Source organism: Echeneis naucrates, chromosome 16, assembly GCF_900963305.1.
Source record: "Echeneis naucrates chromosome 16, fEcheNa1.1, whole genome shotgun sequence".
NCBI lineage: Eukaryota > Metazoa > Chordata > Actinopteri > Carangiformes > Echeneidae > Echeneis > Echeneis naucrates.
The window spans coordinates 11,870,082-11,891,897 of NC_042526.1; the positions used below are offsets into that span (position 1 = coordinate 11,870,082).

General features: G+C 42.2%; 1 protein-coding gene across 2 annotated transcripts in view; it reads left to right on the plus strand.

The window, feature by feature from the left end:
* Nucleotides 1–21,816, plus strand: part of igf1ra (insulin-like growth factor 1a receptor) — a 75,584-nt gene that overhangs the window by 4,185 nt on the left and 49,583 nt on the right. For both annotated transcript variants that reach the window (XM_029522755.1, XM_029522754.1), the window contains exon 2: nucleotides 4,764–5,327. In XM_029522755.1, coding sequence (XP_029378615.1) covers nucleotides 4,764–5,327 — 564 coding nt within the window. The remainder of the gene's footprint in view (nucleotides 1–4,763; nucleotides 5,328–21,816) is intronic.

A 21,816-nucleotide genomic window follows, 5' to 3' on the forward strand; every position in this document is an offset into this window, starting at 1 on the left:
GTTTACAATGCTTAATTAAACACTTTATTTCAAGTGGCCCGTCATTGGATTTGCTCAAATGCAGGCTCTGGCCAACCACACATACATCATCATGGGCTGCCGGTTTTAATGGTCCGTGGAGTATTGTACAATTTGCAAGATGATTGCAAATGTTAGCTCTTCTAATGGATGGCACTCACTGTATCAGTTGAAAGCTGTTCATCAAGAGCTGAATGCATTTTGGTCCTGAAGAGAGAATTCATCAGACAAAGATTATTCTCTGAGGAGAAGGATTTTCATTGCTGCATGTTAATCAGTTAGGCAGCACTTTTGTTATAATTAGGAATCACTGTTTAATACTGTTTCTAATGAGGCAGTTGTTCATACATGTATCAGAGAGCACAGGTACAAAGCAGATTACAGCAAGTTGTCATAAACAGCAGCTTGTCAGGAGCTTCAGATTAAGGCTGATGCTAAACTGCCGGTTGATGTTCAGCACCTTCTTTTTTTGTGCTTGATTATATTCAATATCATCAAAACTAGTAACAGCAGCTAATACAGTTTGTTATTTAAAGTAATCAGGTTACAGTGTGCATGTGAACACAAAGTGTGTCACCTCCTGCACTCTCCCCTTATTTTGGGATGGGATGGGCCGGGGGATTCTTTGTGCGAGGGGTTGTTATGGTGGTGAGTGTAGTGTTACTGTTTAAGGTTTCGGTGATATCTGATCCAACGTGTTTGAAGTAAGGACCACTGAGGGGAAGTGACCCACCAGACCGCCGGTCAGATGATTTCCAGTATGCTGAGGATTAGGGCAAGCTGATGTGGCAGGTGTGAAGGGATATGACCGCTCAGTGAATAGCTCCTTCGATTCTCTCACTGGTGCTGCATGAGTGGAAAAGTGTGTTGCCAAAGCTGTTTAATACATGTTTCATCTAAACATAAAACCTGTGTTAAAGTCTCAAATTTTTCAAGAGTGGAAATGCAAACCTCAATCGTAAAATCTATTTGAATTGATCTTTTTTAAAAAAAGAGATCATTTTGCATAAAATAACTGTCACTTCTCCCTACCTTTGGATATATTTTCATAAAATTACATTAAATCCACAATTTCACAATATAATAATATTCTATATAAAATATAAAATATAAAATAATATTTTTAAACAAGATGAATCCATAACTTTAATGTATTTAGTTCTGCTCAACACATTTTTTTGGATGAATAAAAACATTAGGAATTTACTTAAGACTACAGAATCCAAAATAAAGAAACGCTCAAATTTATTTGTAAAATAATCAGTACATTAATTCCTAATCAATGAAAGTGGGCTGAAAAGTAATTGGTGACAGTTTTTGATGGTACTGCTTATTTTTTCCACTAAAATACGACCATACGCCAGCTTCTTCTCAGTTGTGATCGCATGTTGAGTTTCTTAGTTTAAAAAAAAAAAAATCATAATCCTGATGCAACTGTTGTATACAGCCCCGCTTGCTGTAAATTCATTCATCCATCTTCTACCGCTCATCTGTTTCCGGGTCACGGTGGGTGCTGGAGCCAATCTCCGCTCACATTGGGTGAGGGCGGGGTTCACCCTGGACAGGTCGACAATATAGAATCATCAGTCAACCTAAATGCGCATGTCTTTGGACGGTGGGAGGAAAGGGATGCAAGTACGCGGAGAATATGCAAACTCCGCACAGAAAGGCCAGGAACTGAACCCACAACCTTCTTGTTGTAGGGAAACAGCACTAACCACTATGCCGCCGTGCTGACCTGCTTGTTCAACATTCACACGGCAAATGCACGACTCTGCAACAGTCACGAGATGTTTAGGACCTCAAAAGTGCCGTTCCAGACCAGAAAACCTTTCTTTAAATTAAATACGGGGGCAAAGAAATGTTAAGTTGCATGTCTGGTAAAGGATAAACATGTGGGCGGAAGGTTCAGATTTTTGTTAGCCAAAACTGGGATTAAGTTTATTTATATGGGGGAATATATTTAGTAAAGCTGAATCAGATTTTAAGTGAGGTTAAGATAAACACCGCCCCTTAATATGTCCTGTAAACAGGGTCATGTTTGACCGTGTGTGCGTGCATGCACAGGTGTGACACGTGTGTTTGTGTGATGGCATTTCCACACAGTGCTAGGGCAAGGTTTATCAATTATAAACACGAGCCGTTGGATCCTGTTGCACTCTGGAGATAGATGTGTTTACTCAGCAGCGTGAGCAGCAAAGAGAGACGGACATATGTATTCAGGCTTATCCCACTGTGGACACTGTCGCTTCAATATCCTCACCACTACTAGGAGTGACTGTTAGCACCCCCCCCACACACACTTCCTCTTCATATAATGATGAATAAAGAGTTTGGTATCTAAATCTTATTTAAGCATTGTTATCCTCATAACAAATGGATAGATTGCCATGAATCAGAGAAGCCTTGGGGTTTAGGTTTGAGGCAACATCCTACTCAATCCTTTTCCAAGGAAATGATTGGAATTCCTGGTACTTAACATGCCTAATGAGTAGAAGTAGGGAAACACAAAGAGGAGGTTTTTCTTTTCAATCTTCATTCCTTTCTGTCTTCTCTGTTTTTCCTTTCTTCTCCAGAAATTATGTGAGTGGAAATCAATTTCAGCTTGTGGTAGAACAAGAGAGAATATCTGGCATTTACAATCCTCAAAAAAGAATTTGTATGTATAAAACATTTTCTTTTTGTGACGGTTTTAGAACACTAATATGGCTTCAGATAGGATTGCATGGCAGAAATCTTATCTCCCCATCACCCCCCCCCCACCCGCCCTTTTCATTCTCTGGCCAGACACCCACTGGTTTTATTAATGCCCTCATCAGGAAGTGGGGCCTACAGTTTCTCTTTACTAACAAACAAATTAGTCTTTGTATTTGAGTGGCTCCACCCCTCCTCCCTCTCTCTCCGGCTGCTGGAGAAGCTGGAAGAAAATTCTCAATGAAACAAAGAAGACATGCAGCTCGATGGCTCACAAGTGGATCCCAGGGGCATTAGTGTTGATTGGAGAAAGCAAATACTATTTTCAACTGGAGTAATCGTTTCCGTTCTAATTTTGGAGAAGTGAAACAGGAGCAAATATAGCCCATTCATCCCCTTAAACAATGTTGCTTCTATTTTTGGCCGACTAGCGTGAACAAAGAACATCAAACATGGCCTCTTTTATCTCCACTGAAGTGGACTTAATATACTCACCGGCACATTCTAATAGTACATAGACATCCTACTACTGAGATCACTTTTGTCAGTTTTGTACGACTTCTTTGACCATCTAGGACAATCTGCTGGCACCATGTATATTTTGGGACAAGATGGTTTAGCTCATAGCTTCATCCACTAGTTGTGGTGACAAGGATCAAAGATGCTTATTGAACGCACGCCTGTTTGTCTCAGACAGACGCTGTGACAGTGTTGCTCGCTGCGACAATGTCCTAAGCCTCTTTAAGAACCTAACAGGTTTAACCAAGGAGCTTATATGTCAAGGCATTTCCTGTGCTGACTGTTGAACCTTCTTTTAGACAGTTCAAAATAATACACAACCTGTTTTGAGAAATGGATGCCGACTCTGTTTTCTTAAAAATAATTTTTTCTTAAAAGGTTAGAGGTTTTGCTTTTTTTTGTTTGTTTGTTTGTTTGTTTGTTTTTTTTTTTGATGTTTTCTTGAACTGGTCAATTCTTTTGCATTCTTTTTGCTTTCTTAGACCGTATTTGTTTTCTAGTACAATTGTAGTGTAAAATTAACTAGAGATTATAGTGAAACAGTTAACTGTCTAAATAGCGAGCAATAATTGATCATTTATAATTATCTAAAAGATTCAAATGGGAACCTGACCCAAATACTGACAGTTCAACTGTATGAATGAAATATTGTAACAGAACACAACTTTAATGCTGTTACTGTAGATATTATTCACTCGACACTCTAATTAGATTTGAATGCTTTTGAAAAATGATGGGTGGGGTCAAAGATGTGCCTGTGAAAAAAGTGCTTATGGAACCAGTGACTGCATTAGAGAACAATGACATAATATTATTGTCAACCATTAATCCATAAGTGTAGTAACTGATAGGCACAACGGGGGAGAGTTGGTTGTAATCAATCATAAATGTGTTTCTTGTTCATTTTGTGTGCGTGCGTGTGTGTGTGTGTGTGTCAGGGGAGGCTTTAGGCGCTGTGGTTTCAGGTGTTCTTTTCCATGCATAGAGGCACAACTCATTCAAACGTATTTCAACTCTGGGGTTAGCTGAGGTGACGGACGACATTGTAACTGAGAAAAGCAGAGTTCACGTGTCATTCGATGGCTGTGCCGACGTGTTAATTTGCCATCTTCAGTTTCTCCTTTCACTGTTTTATTAAAAACATCTTCATCTCCTATGACCCCGATGATAATCTTTCTCTCTTTAGAATACAAAAACTCGAGCGCGCTCAGAAAAAACATTAGCTTCTTCTATTCTTCGTCAAAACGTGGTGAGCTAACACCGCACACACTTACTTTTCAGAGCTCTGTATTATTTCTATGTGTGAAATGTTGCCAGCAAAATAGCGGCCTCAGAGTCTCGACTAACGGGATTATATGCTTCAGGAAGATTATTATAATTAAAATCTTTTGGCAATAGAAATCTACATGCTAATCTATATGTAGCCTTGCTGTATTACATTCATGTACAGTATAATGGAAAATCTGTGTTACTTTGTTTTGTACAAGCATTTTTTGGATGACGTGTTCATCATGTTTCTGTCTCTCTGCCAGTTTGTGGTCCAAGTTTCGACATCCGAAATGATATCAGTGAGTTCAAGCGGCTGGAGAACTGCACGGTGGTGGAGGGCTACCTGCAGATCCTCCTCATCAATGACAAGACCAACAACATCCATCAAGAGGTCTTCCGCTCCCTCAGCTTCCCCAAGCTGACTGTCATCACCGACTACCTGCTGCTGTTTCGTGTCTCGGGCCTGGACAGCCTCAGCGTGCTCTTCCCCAACCTCAGCGTCATCCGTGGGCACAATCTCTTTTACAACTACGCCCTCGTGATCTACGAGATGACCAGCCTGAAGGACATCGGTCTGTACAACCTTAGGAACATCACACGGGGGGCCTTGAGGATCGAGAAGAACCCTGAGCTCTGCTACCTGGACTCAGTGGACTGGTCTCTTATTATGGATGCTGAGTTCAACAATGTTATCAATGGGAATAAGAAGGCAAAGGAGTGTGCCAATGTCTGTCCAGGCTTCATGGAGTATAACCCTCTTTGTCAGAGGACATCTTTCAATGACAACTATGACTATCGCTGCTGGACCTCTAACCAGTGCCAGAAAGGTAAGCTGAATATCTATGTTCAATTTCATACTTTAACCAAGCGATGGATTTAAAGAAATCAAGAAGCAAACAATGTTTTACAACAACAACAATGTTTTTTGCTAAATTTGAATACAATTTTAATAGCAGCATTGTTTGTGCAATATTAGTACAGTAAATGCAGATGTGACTTTGATCTAGGTAGGTGGTTTCCAGTCGCACAAACTTTCTGAAATTGTGCGTTTCTTTGCCAGTGAACAACTCCCATGAATCTATGCAGTGTTTTTCCTTCATTTCCGTCAGGCTGTAGGATTGTCCACGGGCCAGTGCAAACATTTCCTCTCTGTTCATTATAGAGACCTTGTCCTAAGATCAGGCTATATGTGGAGTGAAGGATGGTTGCAATATACAGCAGCGGGTATTAGAAAGGCATACTCAGTTGAGGTTAAACTTGCTCTGCCAAGAAATGAGCTAGTCGACCTGTCTGGACCATGTCAGTTAAATATTTGCCTTAGGGACTTTTGCAATTTATGAAAAGGGGTATATTGAAGAATCTGGGGGAGGGTCATCCTCGTTTAGCTTCGGCCTCGCGGTAGGGTCATGCATTTTTTAAAACAGTTCAGAGGAGGGTCATGCCATTTATATAGATATTTATACATTAAAATTCCTCTCCATCTGCAGGTTTGAATTCATTCAGTTTTGTTTATTTGTCCCTTGTGTTCAGTTCGTCCTAACCAATCCTACAGCACTCAAGGTGAGTGAAGCAGCTTGCTGCAACTTTGCATATCTCAACCACTCTTTCTCTTGTAGATTGCAGAGAGAGACACTCGGTGCTTTTTGATTAGAGTGTGGTACCAACGGCTCAGTTATTCAAAACTACTGTAGAAGGCGGTTGAAGACTTTTATAATGTGTTCTGACAGCCTGTAGGGCACAGGCTCTGGTAGAAATGCTCTGTTGCTTTATGACATAACATTCAACTACTCCTTTGTTTTAATATGCCATATTCTTGCTTGAATCAGTTTCCTTGCAGCTATTTTCAAGATATCAAGCTTCTCTTTGTTTCCTTAGGCTATCTATGCTTTATTTTTAACTTTCCGGCAGGGGCGCAGAGGCCAGGGTCGTGAATAATTTTTCATGGCTGCAGTTGGTAGTCTCCATAATTCTTTGCAAAACAGAAAGGCCCATTGATGGTTGTTTTGTTTTTTTGTTTTTTTGTATTTTTTAATCAGATGTTTAAATGTCTCCACTCTTAAAAATAATGGATAATGCTTTTGAGTTGTTTCACACTCCCATTCATTCATATTCACCTCCACTGTTCTGGTCTCATACTGTTGTAATGGTGACATTATTGTTTTATTTTTTTATTTTATTTTAAGTCCAAAACTGTTTAATTCACATTGCAAAATCTCTGCAGTTGCATTTGTGTGGAAGTCAAGCAAACATTCGGGGAGCTCTTTAAAGGCTGAATGTGGAGGTGGTGAAAACTTCTCCCAAGTGAGGGGGAAGTGTTTCAGGCCAAAAAGAATAAAGTGTGCAATGCCTCAGAAATCTTCTGGGCATTATCTCATTGGCTGTGTCCATTATAGGATTATCCACCGTGATCTAGAATGTCTTCTCTGGATTTGTGACAGTCTCAGCGTGAGTCTTCTCTACAGGCCTGATCAGCTTCTTCTTTCTCCTCTTTGATGGCTGTGTTGGTTGTACTTTTTAGTCCTGCTCCTCTACTTTCTCATTTGCCCGCTGGATGAATCTATCCAAACAAAAAAAATCATGATGGGTTAGTTTTGTGATGAGTTTGTCTAATATAACAGTTTATTTTGAACAATTTTGCTGCTGGATGCACGGTCCGTCCCTTCTGTTGACAGAGGTTTGGATGCCTGTTCAAATACAAGATCTGTGCTGTGAATACTGTTTCATACTTCAGGAAGGGTCGGTGTAAGAATGACATCCACATAGAGACTATTATCTGGATGTGCAAGAGAACACTTTCCTCAAAGCACCATCCTTGGCCTACTAACATGTGGTTCTGGCTCTCACTCTCCCACACACTCGTCCTTTTCTATGACTTGCAAAGAATAACAGCACTATCTTTCAGTAGTCCAAATTGTGAGCCGCTTTCATTGAATAAAATCAGTCAATGTGATCATCAGTTGTGCCAGAAAGGACGGACATTTGATTTGAAGACTTTTGACTTTACTGCACTCTTGCATATTAGCTGTCCAATGCTTAAGTCCAAGGTCAGGTTGCCAGCAGACCCCAAAAAGCACCTTGACAAAATACCAGCCTGTTGATTCCCTGCACTTAATGGCAGCCACAAGCCTCTCATGAGCTGTGTCTGTGACGTATCTCTGAACAACAGAACACTGGTCTCCTGGATGCTGAGCTCCAGGAGATAGAGATAGATTCAGATACATGCTCTTACAGGCATAAGAGAAATCGCTTTGATTAGCATTAACGCCTCAAAGCGTGTGCGCAGCATAATTTTTTGACCTGTAACTAAGGCCTCTTCACTTTCAAACATCCAACACACGCTCCAGAATGTATCCAGTTTCCTCTTAATGTGACACTTAGCAGGCTCCTGATGTCGGATTAAGAAGCATTGGAAAAAGTAGCCTCCAACCTCGCTGCTCATGCTGCTCTAAGTGCTGGGGAACATGCCTCCAGTCAGCCATGTTGCTTATGAAGGGACAGCAGTCAGTTGACTTGCCAAATGCCAAGCAGCAAGACCGAAGGAACCTGCGATGTTCCTGTCAGTAAAGTATTGCCATCCTTTATCTGGCATGTCTTTATGGCAGACTGTATAACAGGGTTATTCGTATTTTGTATAGGGTGGAACAAGGTTTTCACAGTTTGGACAAATTTAATAACTGACTGCTGCCTGAGCTTCTTTTTGTGTTCTTTGTCCTGAACTGTCTCAATGGCTCATAAAGGTGCAGTGCACTACTTCTATTTACTGGTGTATTTTGCATAGACCATAAACACACCGCTGCTTTACAGAGCCTGTTCACTCATAGTTCCCTCTTTCTTGGACCACAGATCATAGGAGTGACTAAAATGCACAGATAAATATTTTGTTTTGTTTTTCTTGCTGTATAGGAGCAAAAAAAAAAAGGGATCAATTTTTTCCAGACTCCTGCCCTGAGCCTTTTTTTCCTGGCTTTTCATCTGTGTGAAATAATGGTGGGAAAATCATCCAGGTTGTTTCTATAGAAGACCAGAACAAATAGTGGAAATCAAGCTTGCATCCTTTCCCCAGTGACCACATCTTTCTCTATAGAAAAGCTATGACGTTTATTGTTGTGGCTGTGTTTATTCTGACCCTCCCGCGCTCCAGACATGGTCTTATCGATTGTCTGATGCATGTACAATTTCTGATGTGAATGAAAACATTTGTTCTGGTTTTATAGGGACATGTTTTGTTATAGAAACATCACAAAAATGATTCCTAAATATGAATTTGTACAGAATGCTACATTGTGAAACTTTCAATTGTTTGCAGTCACCCTTTGGTCCCACCCCACTGTAGATCCTATGTAGTGTTTCGTGGTGTTGTTCTCACACGGCAGACTTGAGAGGCAGAACAGGGGTATTGTTTGAACCAGATTATTTCTCCCGGAGGCCCCAGGCCAAGGTCAGGATAAATGCATTCGTCTAAAAGGCCTTCAGGTCTCAAGGCTGCAGATAGAGGCCGCAGGGAGCTACACAGTGGGGGTAAAGAGGCATTTTAAAAGCAACAATAGGACAAAACGAACCCAGAGAAAGTCTTAGACGGTGTGCAACTACTCCAAACTACATGAACAGGTAACATTTCTCACCCTGTCTTTGTTTTTTAAAAGGCTTGAAGTGTCTACCTCCCTCCGTCTTGCTTAAGATTCCTCTCTTCTCCCTCCACCCCTCTGCATAATTGCCTTGTTTTTCTCCAGTACAGATGTTCCTTCAAGGGCGCGCAGTGGTTTTTTAGTCAATACAGCCCGATCTCCTCTTTAATTACACTACATGAGGAGGGAGCGCTGTCTGCCTCGTACACTACTGCAGCCACTTAGCATTTTAGTAGTTCATTGAGCAACAAGAAGAATCATCTTTCCATATGTTTGACTACTTAGCAGATACTGTTTCAGACAACAGTTTGGAGTGTATTAGTCGAGCGCTCACAGAGGCGACTATCAATATGACACTGGGCAAAGGAAGCAAGGTTAATGCAGTATTTTTGGTTGGATAGAAGCGAGTGGAAGTGACAGTGTAGGGGAGTGCAGATTGGAGCAGAGGTCCAGGCTGCTTTTTAGTGGCAGCCAGCGATGTGTGGAGAGGCCCTCACCGAGGAGCTGGACACAGGAGGAGGGGCACTGAGGGGAAAATGTCAGACAAATGTCAAGTATACAAGCTCATGCTAAAGCGGAGGGTGCTTGAGGGGTTGAAAAAAAGCCCATCCTTCTTAGTGCCCCCCCCCCCATGCTTTCTTTCTGTGATTTTCCTGACACTATTTTCCTTTTTTCATACAAGGTGTCATTCAATTTCTTCCACGCTAGCATTCTCTTCCTCACATAACCTCAACTTGGATGCCATTCCTGGTTGTCCTTGTCAGTTGTTCCGCTGGTGTTTCCTCTGCTATTTTCACCTCATTCTTTTCTGTGGGGCTTATCAGGGGCTGTGAACAGCTCCAGCTGTCAGATATCGCTCCACTGTTTACTTGTTGGAAGCATTCTCTCATCAGTCGAGTGGTCAGAGCCAACCAGCTTGCTTGGCTGGGCCCTGGATCTTTTGACATTGCATGCTGTTTGCTTTGTGTCTTGGGGAATCCTGTGACTAAAAAGTGTCTGGCCTGCTTCAAATAGCCTCCTCAGGTCTCTGTGTTTGCTGCAGACAGGCCTGCCCTCTACCCCTGGAGCCCAGCCAAAGCCAGATAGACAAGAGGCTTTTGCAATTAGGCAGACGAGCAGGAAAGCAAGCTGCTGTTTTCAGGCCCACTCTCAGGGCAGGTTAGTCCTCACAGCTCCACAGGGAGGCACACACTCTCTCCCTCGTTTGTCCTCACATAGCTCCAGAAAAGTATGAACTTATATTATATTCTCGGCCTCAAAAGACACCCTGGCAGTTTTTCAACCCTTGTCTCCTTAACCTGTCACATTTGAAGGAATATCATTTCTCTGAGGTTTTAATTGGACAAATGTGAGAACCCAAGTTCTCCTGTGAATTTTTAATGAATCACAATGTCCACATAGTGAAAGTCTCTCAAAGTCTTTTTGAACCAATCAAAAAAAAAAAAAAGCCAGTGAGAGTGAAAGTGGTGTGTTTTCAATTTGCATTTTAGTGCCTGAGCTATAGTAATGCACGGTGAACTATAATATAAGGAGACCTGCTGTCCTGTTATTCCACAGACAGCCTGTGTTCTGCGTGACCTTGAATTGAACCCGGAAGGAACTCAGCAGAGCAAAGGCCTTTTGGAACCCAAGCAGTTGGGACAGCTCTCCACTGCCCTGGGAGACTTTTGCATTAGATAATGTTTACTCCCTCCTTGCCAGGGATCCACTTGATATCTCTGGTCTCGGTGCCCACTTGACAGCAGGGAAAAAAGAGCTTCTTTTAAGACGATGCAACTGGCGGCCAGACTGAATCTTTTACTGCAGCTGTGAAATATTTCTACGATTTTCTTGACCAAAATCTCACCAAATCTCATGAAAACACCAAAACCAAAAATCTTCTCGGATGAGTAATTTATTTATTTATTTTTTGCTCAGTAATTTTCTTAGAAATGAATAAAAATTTAGTTTTTTCCCCTCTTCAAATATTATACGCAAATCGATTTGATCAAAGAATTATTGACAACAGGAGGTAAATGAATCACAGAGAAAAGAGAGTAAAAATCCTCCTTTATCTTCAGAGCCTTTATTAAATTGATTTCTGGAACTACCAAGTTCAGCTCTAACTTGAGCAAAGATTGATTTGTGCAAAGATCGTGTCCATTTGTGCTAAGCAAAGAGCTAAATATATTTTTATTTTAGGTACAAGTCATGTTGGTTAAGTTGAATAAAATGATACTGCCCCTTTAAGTATATAAGGTAGAAATTCCTGCTGGCTTAGTCATTGCAGTTGTGAGGGGATAAAAAGGGGGAATGCGCAGCACAGACTGTATGTATGGGTTTCATGTGCGGAGGCATACAGAGACTGTTTGTGGGAAGGAAGAAGGAGTTGAGTTGATGGTAGTGCTGATATTGATGTGGATGCAGTCTATTTTGTGTTTATCTGAGGCTGTTGTACACCAAGGTGGCCTGAGATCATATGATTATCTGTCAACAGTTTTTGTTTAACCAACATCCATCAGCAGACACAAGGAAGCTTTTAAATATTTAATTGCTTTTCTGGGCACAGGAAGTGAGGAAAAGTCTCGGATTCCAGTCCTGAGAGTCTGGTGCTTTCCTGGGGGCACACTCAGCACCATGACTCAGTGCCCATACATCCGCTGTTTCCACCCAACATGTGCTATGTTCCATTTTGTACAACACTTAGGCAGCTTTGCCAGTGAGGGTGCCAGAGAGATGGCACTCAGGTCGATCAGACTCATTCATTCCTGCACTCCCATAACTGTGAGACCGAAGACCACCCCAAGCCCAGAGGGATCAGTTTTTTTTCACACAGCTTCCTGGGCCGGTGCTTAGTAACTGCACAGCATTTCAATACATTACTACACACAGACCCCGTATGCTGAAGCTCTTGTAGGTAACTTCTTGAGGATGTACCTAACACGTTAAATGCCGTCTTTCTCTTCACCTAACTCGGTGGCACTGTATGTGCGTGTGTGGACGTGCATGCCCTTGCCTGTATTACTCCCCCAGAGTTATGGCAACTATTGATCCACAACTTCATGGTGTTGTTGAAATAAACACATTAGAGAAAAAAGACAAAGCTGTCTTCTTTGAAGTCCTTCATTCTCTTTGTGTAGTCAATGCCTCTGCCGTTTTAAACAGTGATTGAAGGGCAAAAGAGGAGACAATATGATGTGTGTGTGGTTGCTTATTAGACAGACCGTTGACACAACTACTCCCATCATTCCTTTACTGTTGCTTCTTCACTTGTATATACCACACAGGTGGAAGTCAGAAGTAGGTCTGAACTAGAGAAGTAAGTAAATGCATGGACAACATTTTCAGATAAAATACGTCCCTTAATAAATAAGACAGGTTTAGACTATAGTTATATTAATTTATATTTGGGAATTTAGCTGTGTCCATTTTAGAAATAAGATCTATTGGCATATTCATCAAAATGTGATGAATATGCCAATTTTTGTGAGCAAACAGTTTGTAGAAAACGCACATGCTTGTTGTTGAATGTGAGTGCGTGTGTCTTGTATGTGTGTGTGTTTTCTATATCGCTGCACCCCCCTCTCTCACTCTGTGCCCTTCTACTTCTCTCTCCTGGCCTTTGCCACATTTTCTTCCATCTAGGTCACATTCATAAATGTCATTCTTAGGGAACTGTTAGCAGTCGATGTTATTACATTCACCCAAAAACAGAGACCTTCTTCACTGAGTACCCAGAACCTGAGCCCTCTTCAAGGAAGAAGAAAAACTTTGTTTGGTTACAAATAGTTTTTCTGCTCAATTGGTTTTATTGGTTGCCTTTGGACTTTTGAGAGGCCTAGAGCATGAATGGCAAATGTGATTGGTCAGAGTGGAATTCTTTTTGCCTCATACTTTAATTTGTTTTGAGTTCCTCCCAAACGTGAAATTGAAACATATTATATTTGCTCCACTGCTTGAGCCGAGTGTGGTGAAACTCATGAAAAGCCACAGACAAGTGTCGGCTGCTATTGCTGACTCTTAATGTCAACAACAGTGTCTTTTTCAGCATAATTTCGGTTTGATTGCGAGATGGCAAATTTCATTTATGATGACATGATTATACACTGTGCTATTGTCAATGTATGAACAGCAGGGCTTATTGTTCATTGATGGCCAGTGCTGTGAGTTTATCCGACTCCTGTCCTCTGTGGCCTACAGAGGACTCCTCTCAAATTACTGACAGATTGGCCTCTTTTCCTAGCTTTCCTCTCACAGACTCGATTGACCAGAAGAGGGCCTTTGTCATGCTGCTAGCCCTCCAAAGAGACTGACTGACACACTTGCGCTCAAATTGAAGCGTCCATGTACTCATGTGCAAACACATACGCTCCGTCTGTCCTCTCACGTGCCACCTCTCTTCATCGACAAAATTTCCTCAACTTGTGCCCAGGTTGTGGGTGCCCACTGTGACCGTGCCTGCTGCGTTTGTTAATGTGTGTGTGTGTGTGTGTGCCTGTGTAAGTGTGAGGGGTGTGTTTCCAGCCTGCTTGGTGCCTATTTGAGCCACCCAGTGCCTCTGGTGATAGGCTGACTTCTGGCTGGGCAGCTCAGTGGCTGAGTCATCTTTTGCTCTCAGCACTCATTCATAAATCTGCGTGAATACTATAACTTCCTCCCGTAGAGCCGTGCCCCCTCCCCCGATCTGTGGTAGGTTCCTCTCAATCCCGTACTAAATGGCAGGAAGGATGAGGGCTATCTCTGCCGCTTAGTGACGCCTCTCAGAGAATTGAGAGACACGAGTGCCCATGCCTGCTGCCTGTGCCTGCCCGTGGCGCCTGAGCAGTGCCTCTGTCTTCCCTGCCTGCCTGCCCCAGCTCTATCCCTCTGTAAGCCAGAGCAGCCATTTGCTCTCTGCTGCGCTGGCTTGGCAGTTCTTCCTGGGAGATAATGTGCCATGCCTGCAAGTAAGCTCTGAGAGCATGGGTTAATTCCACAGAAAAAAAAAAAAAGAAATCTCCCGCTGACAAATCTCTCCTGCAGAGGTGAGGATGTACGCTGGCATACCGCAGAGAGAGGAGAGTATTCTGCTCTGCCAGAATAGTTAGTCAGGTTCACCGAGGTCACAGAAACACTGCTCCTCTATTTTCTTCCTCTGTTGTGTGTGTGGTAAGAGGGAGGGGGGGTGGGTATGATCTCCTCCCTCTACCTTTCTCTCAACACATGGCTGAAATGTGTGTTTCTTTGCGAGCAGATGTCCTTCCCAAGGGCATGTCAGTGTGTGCAGTTGTGGGCTGTGTTTTGTTTTAAAAGCTTTTATGACCAAGTGCCTTTGGTACTAAGCAAACTGACGGGCAGACAAACGGCTTGAACAGCTAAGGCTACATATCAACTATAGAACTGAAGGACTTTTATTGTCCTTTTATTGAGCTTAGCTCAGGATGAGTCATGGATCTAATGGGTGTGTTGTGTGTGTTTGTGTATGTTCTGTATGTGCGTAAATTCATCTATGAATCTTTAAGAGATATCGAGCAGGCCTCAGCATGCCAGTAGTGTTTTGCCAACTGCTTTCTTTTCAGAGCTAAAGGCAGAGAAAGGAAGTCATAAAATGACAAAAGAAAGCTTATGAACTATACAGTCCGATGAAATGTCTGCCAAAACTGCGCACTTCCTCTCAAACTCAAACTATTTACCTGTATGCCAGCATGAGCGCAGGCGTTTTATCAGCTCTAAACAAGGTTTTGATCACGTCAGCTCTTTGAGACCCCTCCCCCATATATCTTCCACTGTCAACGACCCATAAAGTGCCGCTTGTCTAATGTCATTAGTTTACTTTCTGTAAATGACTGAAGAATGACCTTGACCCTGTCTGGGTCCTCCGCTTCCTCTCTTTTTCTCGGCTTGTTTGGGTGGGATCCCCAGGGCCAAGTGCAGTTGTCAGCACGCCGCCTAATGGGCACAGGTGGCTGGGGCTCCTCTGCGTTCTCCAGCCCTCTTGGCATGGCTCTCTTGGCAAACTGGCTGCTCCTTGGCTGGCCGCCTCAATGGACCACTCCAACACGACAATCACCAGTTGGTGCTTTGTTAGCATCAGGGTGGCCTGGGATGAAATATGGCTCTTCCCTTTGAGAAATCCAGTCGCATATATAGCGACACTGATAACTCACACGGTGACAGAATTCAGTTTATTTCTTGCTCCTGTAGATATGGAGGAAAATGTCATTTTGTTCATGACGTCTCACGAAATGTTGGCACATTGCTGGGTCATCTTTGCTACACTCATTACTGGCCACAGCGGAGCACAGCCCAGGAAAGTATGGGGGGGGCGGGCGGGCAGATGCTTCGGTTGAAGAGCAACTGTACAGCTGTACTGCACCATGCAGCAGTCAGACAGCAGCTTGTTACTGTGTCAGATAAATATAGAGGTCTCTGGAGCTCCCCACTGCAGCTCTATCTCCGCCTGCTGCTCAGAGGGAAGGAGAGGCCGCGTCACCTGGGAGCCTTCACTATCCTCATTCATCCTCACTAAATTTTGCTTTACTCACAGGACATTGAGGATTATCGTGACTTTTTGGTGGCAGATAAGTTGAGGTAATGTATCAGGATGACTTTGCCAGTGCGCTCCCAAAACCCAAAAGACACTGCTGACCTATAATGAGATTGTCAGTGATTGGTCATTTAGTGTGGTGGTTAAAACTACAAAACTGTCTCATTGACAATATTTGTAGATATTACATTCTAGTACATATTTTTTTTCCCAATTGCATACATTTCACAAATTTAATTATTTTTAGTTCTATTGGACCAAACTAAAGGATTTCCAATTGTAATAGTTAAAAAGCAGATCAGTTTTCTTTTTTTTTTTTAAATTCACTGGACTGCCTCCCCCACTCATCCCCCTGTCTTTGAGTGTCTGTCTTTGTGCAATACGCCTTTGTGCAAATGTCACTAAATGCAATAATGCTTAAAAAAAGTGCAATATCAGCTTTATATTTAGCTTTTTATATTTAATTTTATGTATCAATATTTTTTTATTTATCTTGTTTACATCTTTTAAGTTTAAGTCAACCTCATCTGCACTCACCTGAGCTAGGGCAACGACTTTTTATTCTTTGTACACTGTTTTGTATGCTTGAAATGAAGTTCATCACTTGTTTTTTTTTTTTTTTTATCTATCTGTACATGTCCTTAAACAGTAGACTGATAAAACATTAATATTTCCATGTCCCCTTACTACAGTTTTTGGGTTGTCAGAGGGATTGAACAGTCAGATAGAGATAGAGAACCTCCAGTTTGCAATGCAGTTTCTTAATTTTAACTAAGTTTAACCAGATTTTTGGATTTTCATTTGGTAAACAGACTTGTATGAAATGTTATCATGCTGCACTGCAATATTGAATCAATGCTCAGTCTTAATTTAAAACTGCTGAGTAGATGTGACCTTCTGTGGTCAGTGATCTGCTCATGATTGATGAGTTTGCTTACAGACTTTAGGAACCCATTGACCCCTGCTGTTTGTGCGTGTGGTTGCGTCTGTGTGTCCTGCTATGACAGCCTAGCTTCTCGGGTCTGCTGCTGATAGAGCGGGATGGGTGGGGGTTGGAGGTTGCATTAGCACTCCTTTCATCTGCTCCATCCTCCTGTGTGTGTGACTAGAGTATGTTTTGTTGATGAAGTGTCCAACAGACCTTTGAAGTCCTAGTCTGGGCTTGTCCCCCTTCAGTCCAACGCCAACCCTCTGCCTCCCACTGCCATTAGTGCATCACTTACAAAGATGAGGCTTGTTTGCACTTGAGTGTGCATAAGGACACTAACTTACAGCCGGCATGTAAACACCGCCCATTCTCATTCATATTTCATTACTCACACTCATTTACTCTGTGCAGCTTGTCCTCGATGGACCCACGCCATGGCCCTCAGCTTGCTTTGGTTTTGTCTTGTTACACCTCTCTGTTTTGACTGTGATGTGGCTTGAAAATGCCGTGACTTGCTGCTGATGAGTAAGTCAAACCTTCTGTTCCACCATGTTGTGGTGGAAAAATACGGAAATCTGTGTTTGTGTGTTTGATGTGTTGAGGTCCATGTGTCAGCCTTTCCCAGCAGTGAGACACTCTTCCGTCCAATATGTACTGTTGTGAGCACTTTCCCAGACCAGACATGTACTTGCTTGTTAAAAGCTTGTTTTTGCATTCCTCTTGCCTCCCTTCTTAATATATGGTATTATCTTCCAACCCTTTTCTTTCTCCCTTCCTCTGCTTGTGTGGGGTAATGACACTTTTGCTCCTTTTCAGGAAAACCCCTAGAGCTTCATCCTGCCTTGACTTTTCTGTTCTCTCTGCTGGTAAAAGAAAGGCCACAAACATACCTGTTGATGTGCTGTTTACGCTTGTAGCCACAGTACGGACACATTGAGAATATCAGATTTCGGAGGCTGAGAATGGTGTTTTAATGTCGACAGGGATAAACAGGAAAAGAACTTATTTGAATGGTTTTATGCAAAGATCTACGTTCCTTTTCCTATATCCAAATGTCCAAATATTTTTACTGAAAGCCTTTTCTCTTTTCTCTGTCAACAAGACATAGAAGCCTTTTGTTCCATCTTTATTGTTCATATTTCAATGAATGCTTAGGTTTTGCCATGATTTCCCTTTTTATTCTGCATGTTTTATTTACCTTTTGGTGTGTTATGCTGTTTTTCTTTGTTGTCTCATTTCCAGTGCTGTAAATTTAACCTCCTGTTCACAAACAATACAATATGAATTTGAATATTTACACTCCAGAAATGCTTTTAACATTTTTCTGCTTATAAAGCTTTATCCAAATCGGATTGGAGATCATAACTCCGTTTGAGAGCTCGAACACAAAATACAGTTTTTCCATCGTGAGGATATTGTGACTTTTAGGGGGTCTGAGATTAGTGCAATAGGCTGAGCGCATGTGCTCAGAAAAAAAAATGTCAAAACCCAAATCCAGATGTGTCTCATACTGAAAATGAATCAGGAGCAGGGAGGTGCATGGAGAGGAATGTGCGTCTCTGCCTCTAAGTATATATACATGGCATGCAATCTATGTACTGAATGTATCAGGATAATGATGACATGTCTGAGCTGAATGTGGTTATGCAGTGCTCTACTCCAGAGTTTGTCTTTTTGTATGTGCATATACGGATCAGTTTTGTCTCACACAGCCCACATAAAAACCTCATTTGCTTATTTCATTTTATAAATCAAAATACTGCTTAACTGTGTTGACTCATCTGTACAACTGCCCAGCTTGTTGGTTTCCAACATCTGGGCCTCAATACATGGAGAGGTGGATGCAGTCCTGCTAGTGGTGGGCAGCTGCTTAATGTAATAGATGCAATAGTTGAATTGTGTTCCACATAAATGTTGATAATTGGCTTCATTTAATATATATAATATAATATTTTAATATATATGGTGCTATGTAGAGAGGAAAGCAGCACGTTATTGTTTCTTTGACTATCTAATGCATGTCCTTAGAGCATGCACACTACAACCATTTGTGTACTATATAGACACAAAGCAGCATTTGTTAGCGGAGCTGTAATATTGTGACATGAATGCTTTTCTTTCTGTATAACATCAGTTATCCAAACTGCGGAATACTGTTTTCTCAGGCTCAGATTTTTGCATGCAGAGGTGTTTTTTTTCGCGTCTCCTACTCCAACACCAAAAAAAGTAAGGAGCAATATGACAGAGTAAGGAGTATGGTTGTTATTAAATTTAAAAATCCGAAAAACTCCCTCTCATAAATTTTGCCTTGTTCGCTCATCCTGTACGACATTATTCAAATAATCTTTGCTTTCGATCAAGATTGCTTGAATGTATCTTGAATTTCATCTTAAGCAAGCACACACCCAAACCCTTAGTGTGTAAGGGACATGCAAGTGTGGAATACGCCTACAGTGATGCATTGGCCTTAAGTTTCCAGCTTGAAGGGAGTTGACGTCATGTGAATCGCTGACTGTTGAGCCGACAGAGGGCATAGCCTGAGGCTAAGCAGAGGATGGATGACATCCACAAGCCTGATATAGCCCTAGGTGATGCTGGGTACTCAGTGTCTTGGCCTGCCTACAGCATCACATCACATCACAACAAGCTCACAAGCGCCAGTTTGGCCTATTCCAAATTATTTCATTTTTACACCTCTACTGGATTTTAAGAAGCAGCATAATGTAACCATAATGTAAGTTGCAGTCCGACTGGGAACTGGCATAAAGCAAACATTTATGATTTACAATTATGTAACTAATAAAATGTTGCAAAATGACCACAATAAGCCACTCACCTGAGCTTATAAGCTGGACCTGTAGCTGTGCCAAAAAATGTTTCCAAAGGAGTTTAAAGTTTTGATGGATACTGCCAGGCTTATTCTACCAGCTGAGGACCACTTCCCTCAACTGGCCTTGACCTTCTTCTCCAACTCACTATGACTTTGGAAGTATATGTGAGGAAGAGAAACAGGAATAACGGAGAGCGAAGAAACAGACTTCACTGTATCAAAGAGGTGTGGCAAAGTCTTTAAATTGCCGTACCAGAACCAGAGAATAACTTTTTAAAATACTGGAAGTTCCATGAGAGCGCATCTTTGGACAATCACACGTGTTAAGGAGAGTCCTGGGTGTACGGGTGTGTTGTTGAATCAGACTGTGAGTAGCCGGGTTGGCATCAGTGACATCATTGGCACGACAGCCGTGGTATTATTAGGGTTTTGTGCCTGTGGGAGGCTCCTGGTCATAAAAAACACCCCTCTACCCCCTTGGTCTGGTGAGGAGCCCAGGTACCATATAGAAAAACAAACCTTGCTCTTGGAAGTTTTTACACCTTGTGGTTCACTGGCCAGTGTTTTAATTAAGCGAAAGCCTAACGTGGCTGGTATAGTTACGCAAGCATGTTGGACTTAGTGAAGGAAATATTTCAGACCACCAAAGATGCTTTTGAGACTGTGACCTTTTCTAGTCCCTGCCTTGACTGTGACTTGAGTTTACGGATTAATTGCATTTATAAAGCTCTTGGGTTTGAATTGAGCTCTTTTTATTATTCTGAGTTTTCAGAAACCTTCATCTGTATAGTTTTTTTTTTTTTTTTTTCGTTTTTGTTGTGTGTCGACGCTTGACAAATCTCAGTGCTAACAATAACCAAGTATTCTACTACTACAGTATCTGTTCCAATTCAAACCACCATATCAGCACAAAGTAGCCTATTGTGATTTTTCATCCGAGTATATGTAAATTTCAAGGAGGGTTGCTATTTCCTAGCATGCAAGGACATGCTCTAGCCAACATGCTCTTTGGTGCTTCCATGGAGACAGACATCTCTGCGTCTTGCGTGTCACTTTATGCCTGCGGGTGTCAGATAATGTTGCAAACAAGCATGCGTTTAAACTCTTGGTTTTGGTGCAGTGGGAGGAAGCAGCCTGTTAGGTCAGAAAGAACAAGAAGAAAGGCAGAGGCCCAGCTCCTTTTCAAGTGCAGCACAGGAAGCGTAGCTTCTGATTTATGAAGTGAGTATGAGCAGGGCGGGTCATCTCCTGCCAGAGAGGCTGGCTACTGGAGTAAGAGCGCCAGGAGTGAAAAACAGATTGAGACAAAATGAGAAAGGCGGAGGTTCACATATCCCCACCCAGCAGTAAGGTCAGGTTCGCATCTACATAAGAGAAAGTTAAGATCAAACGAGCTTGTCACCCCCATGGTCCCAGAAACACCCCCACATCTCTGATCTATGACCAGGCCACATGGTATGGCCACATGAAAGAGTGAGCGGAAGAGAAACGGAAATGCTGCTATAAAAAAGAAAATTGTAAAATCTGCCCTTACTTGGGTGTTTTTGTTTGTGTGCATAAGTGTGGGTTGTGTTTTGTATGTCTGAGTTTGACTGAACTGTGCAATAAGGTTGCTGTGATAGTGTGACACATAGAGGTGCCAATGAAAAGCCTCTCTGTCATGTGTCTGTAATTGCAGCAGAGGCATTGTGCTGGGAAGTGTGTTTGTCAGTGACATGATTTCTTTTGCTCTCCTTTTATTGTTTCTGTCAAGTAAGTTACACACCCATTCCAGGAATCTCCAGTGGTTTTGCTGACTTTAATTTTCTCGTGTAAATACTTACCCACTGAATGGCTTAAATTAGAGTTATCATACTGCACATTGATTCTCGGGATATTGGCGACGGTCCACTGTGGGGATGGTCCACACTGTGGCATTCTTCTGACATGGCTCAATGGAGAAGGTCTCACATGTCTGCCTTTGTGGTGGAGAAGGCTGTGTTTGTGTGCGTGCGTGTTAGGAGGTGGAGTAGAGGGTGGGGGGAGGTGGGGCTTAGAGAAACAACGGTGACTGCTCTCGGGTCTGTCGCCTGTTCCTTGCCTCTTGGCAGTAAACTTGATCAGCGAAGAAAAATACACACTCTGCCATTACAATGCAGGCCTTTGTCTCTGGTCGGCATCAGAACCATCAACCATTTTGGAAATAGTTTCCAGCTTATTAAAACGCTTCCAGACCGTGACTGTTGAACCAGTGAGTTTTCCAGTTAATTGCTTGGCATCCTTCCCCATCTTAGGTCTGCTGTGGGCATCCTCAGATAGAAATGGCTCTCTGCTTGCTCACGCTGACGTTGGTACCTCTCCACATGGTTCAGGGCATGTCTAATCTCTGATAGCAGAGAAACATTTGCTTCATCGTGCCAAGATCCTCTATTATTCAGTTTTCTCTCCA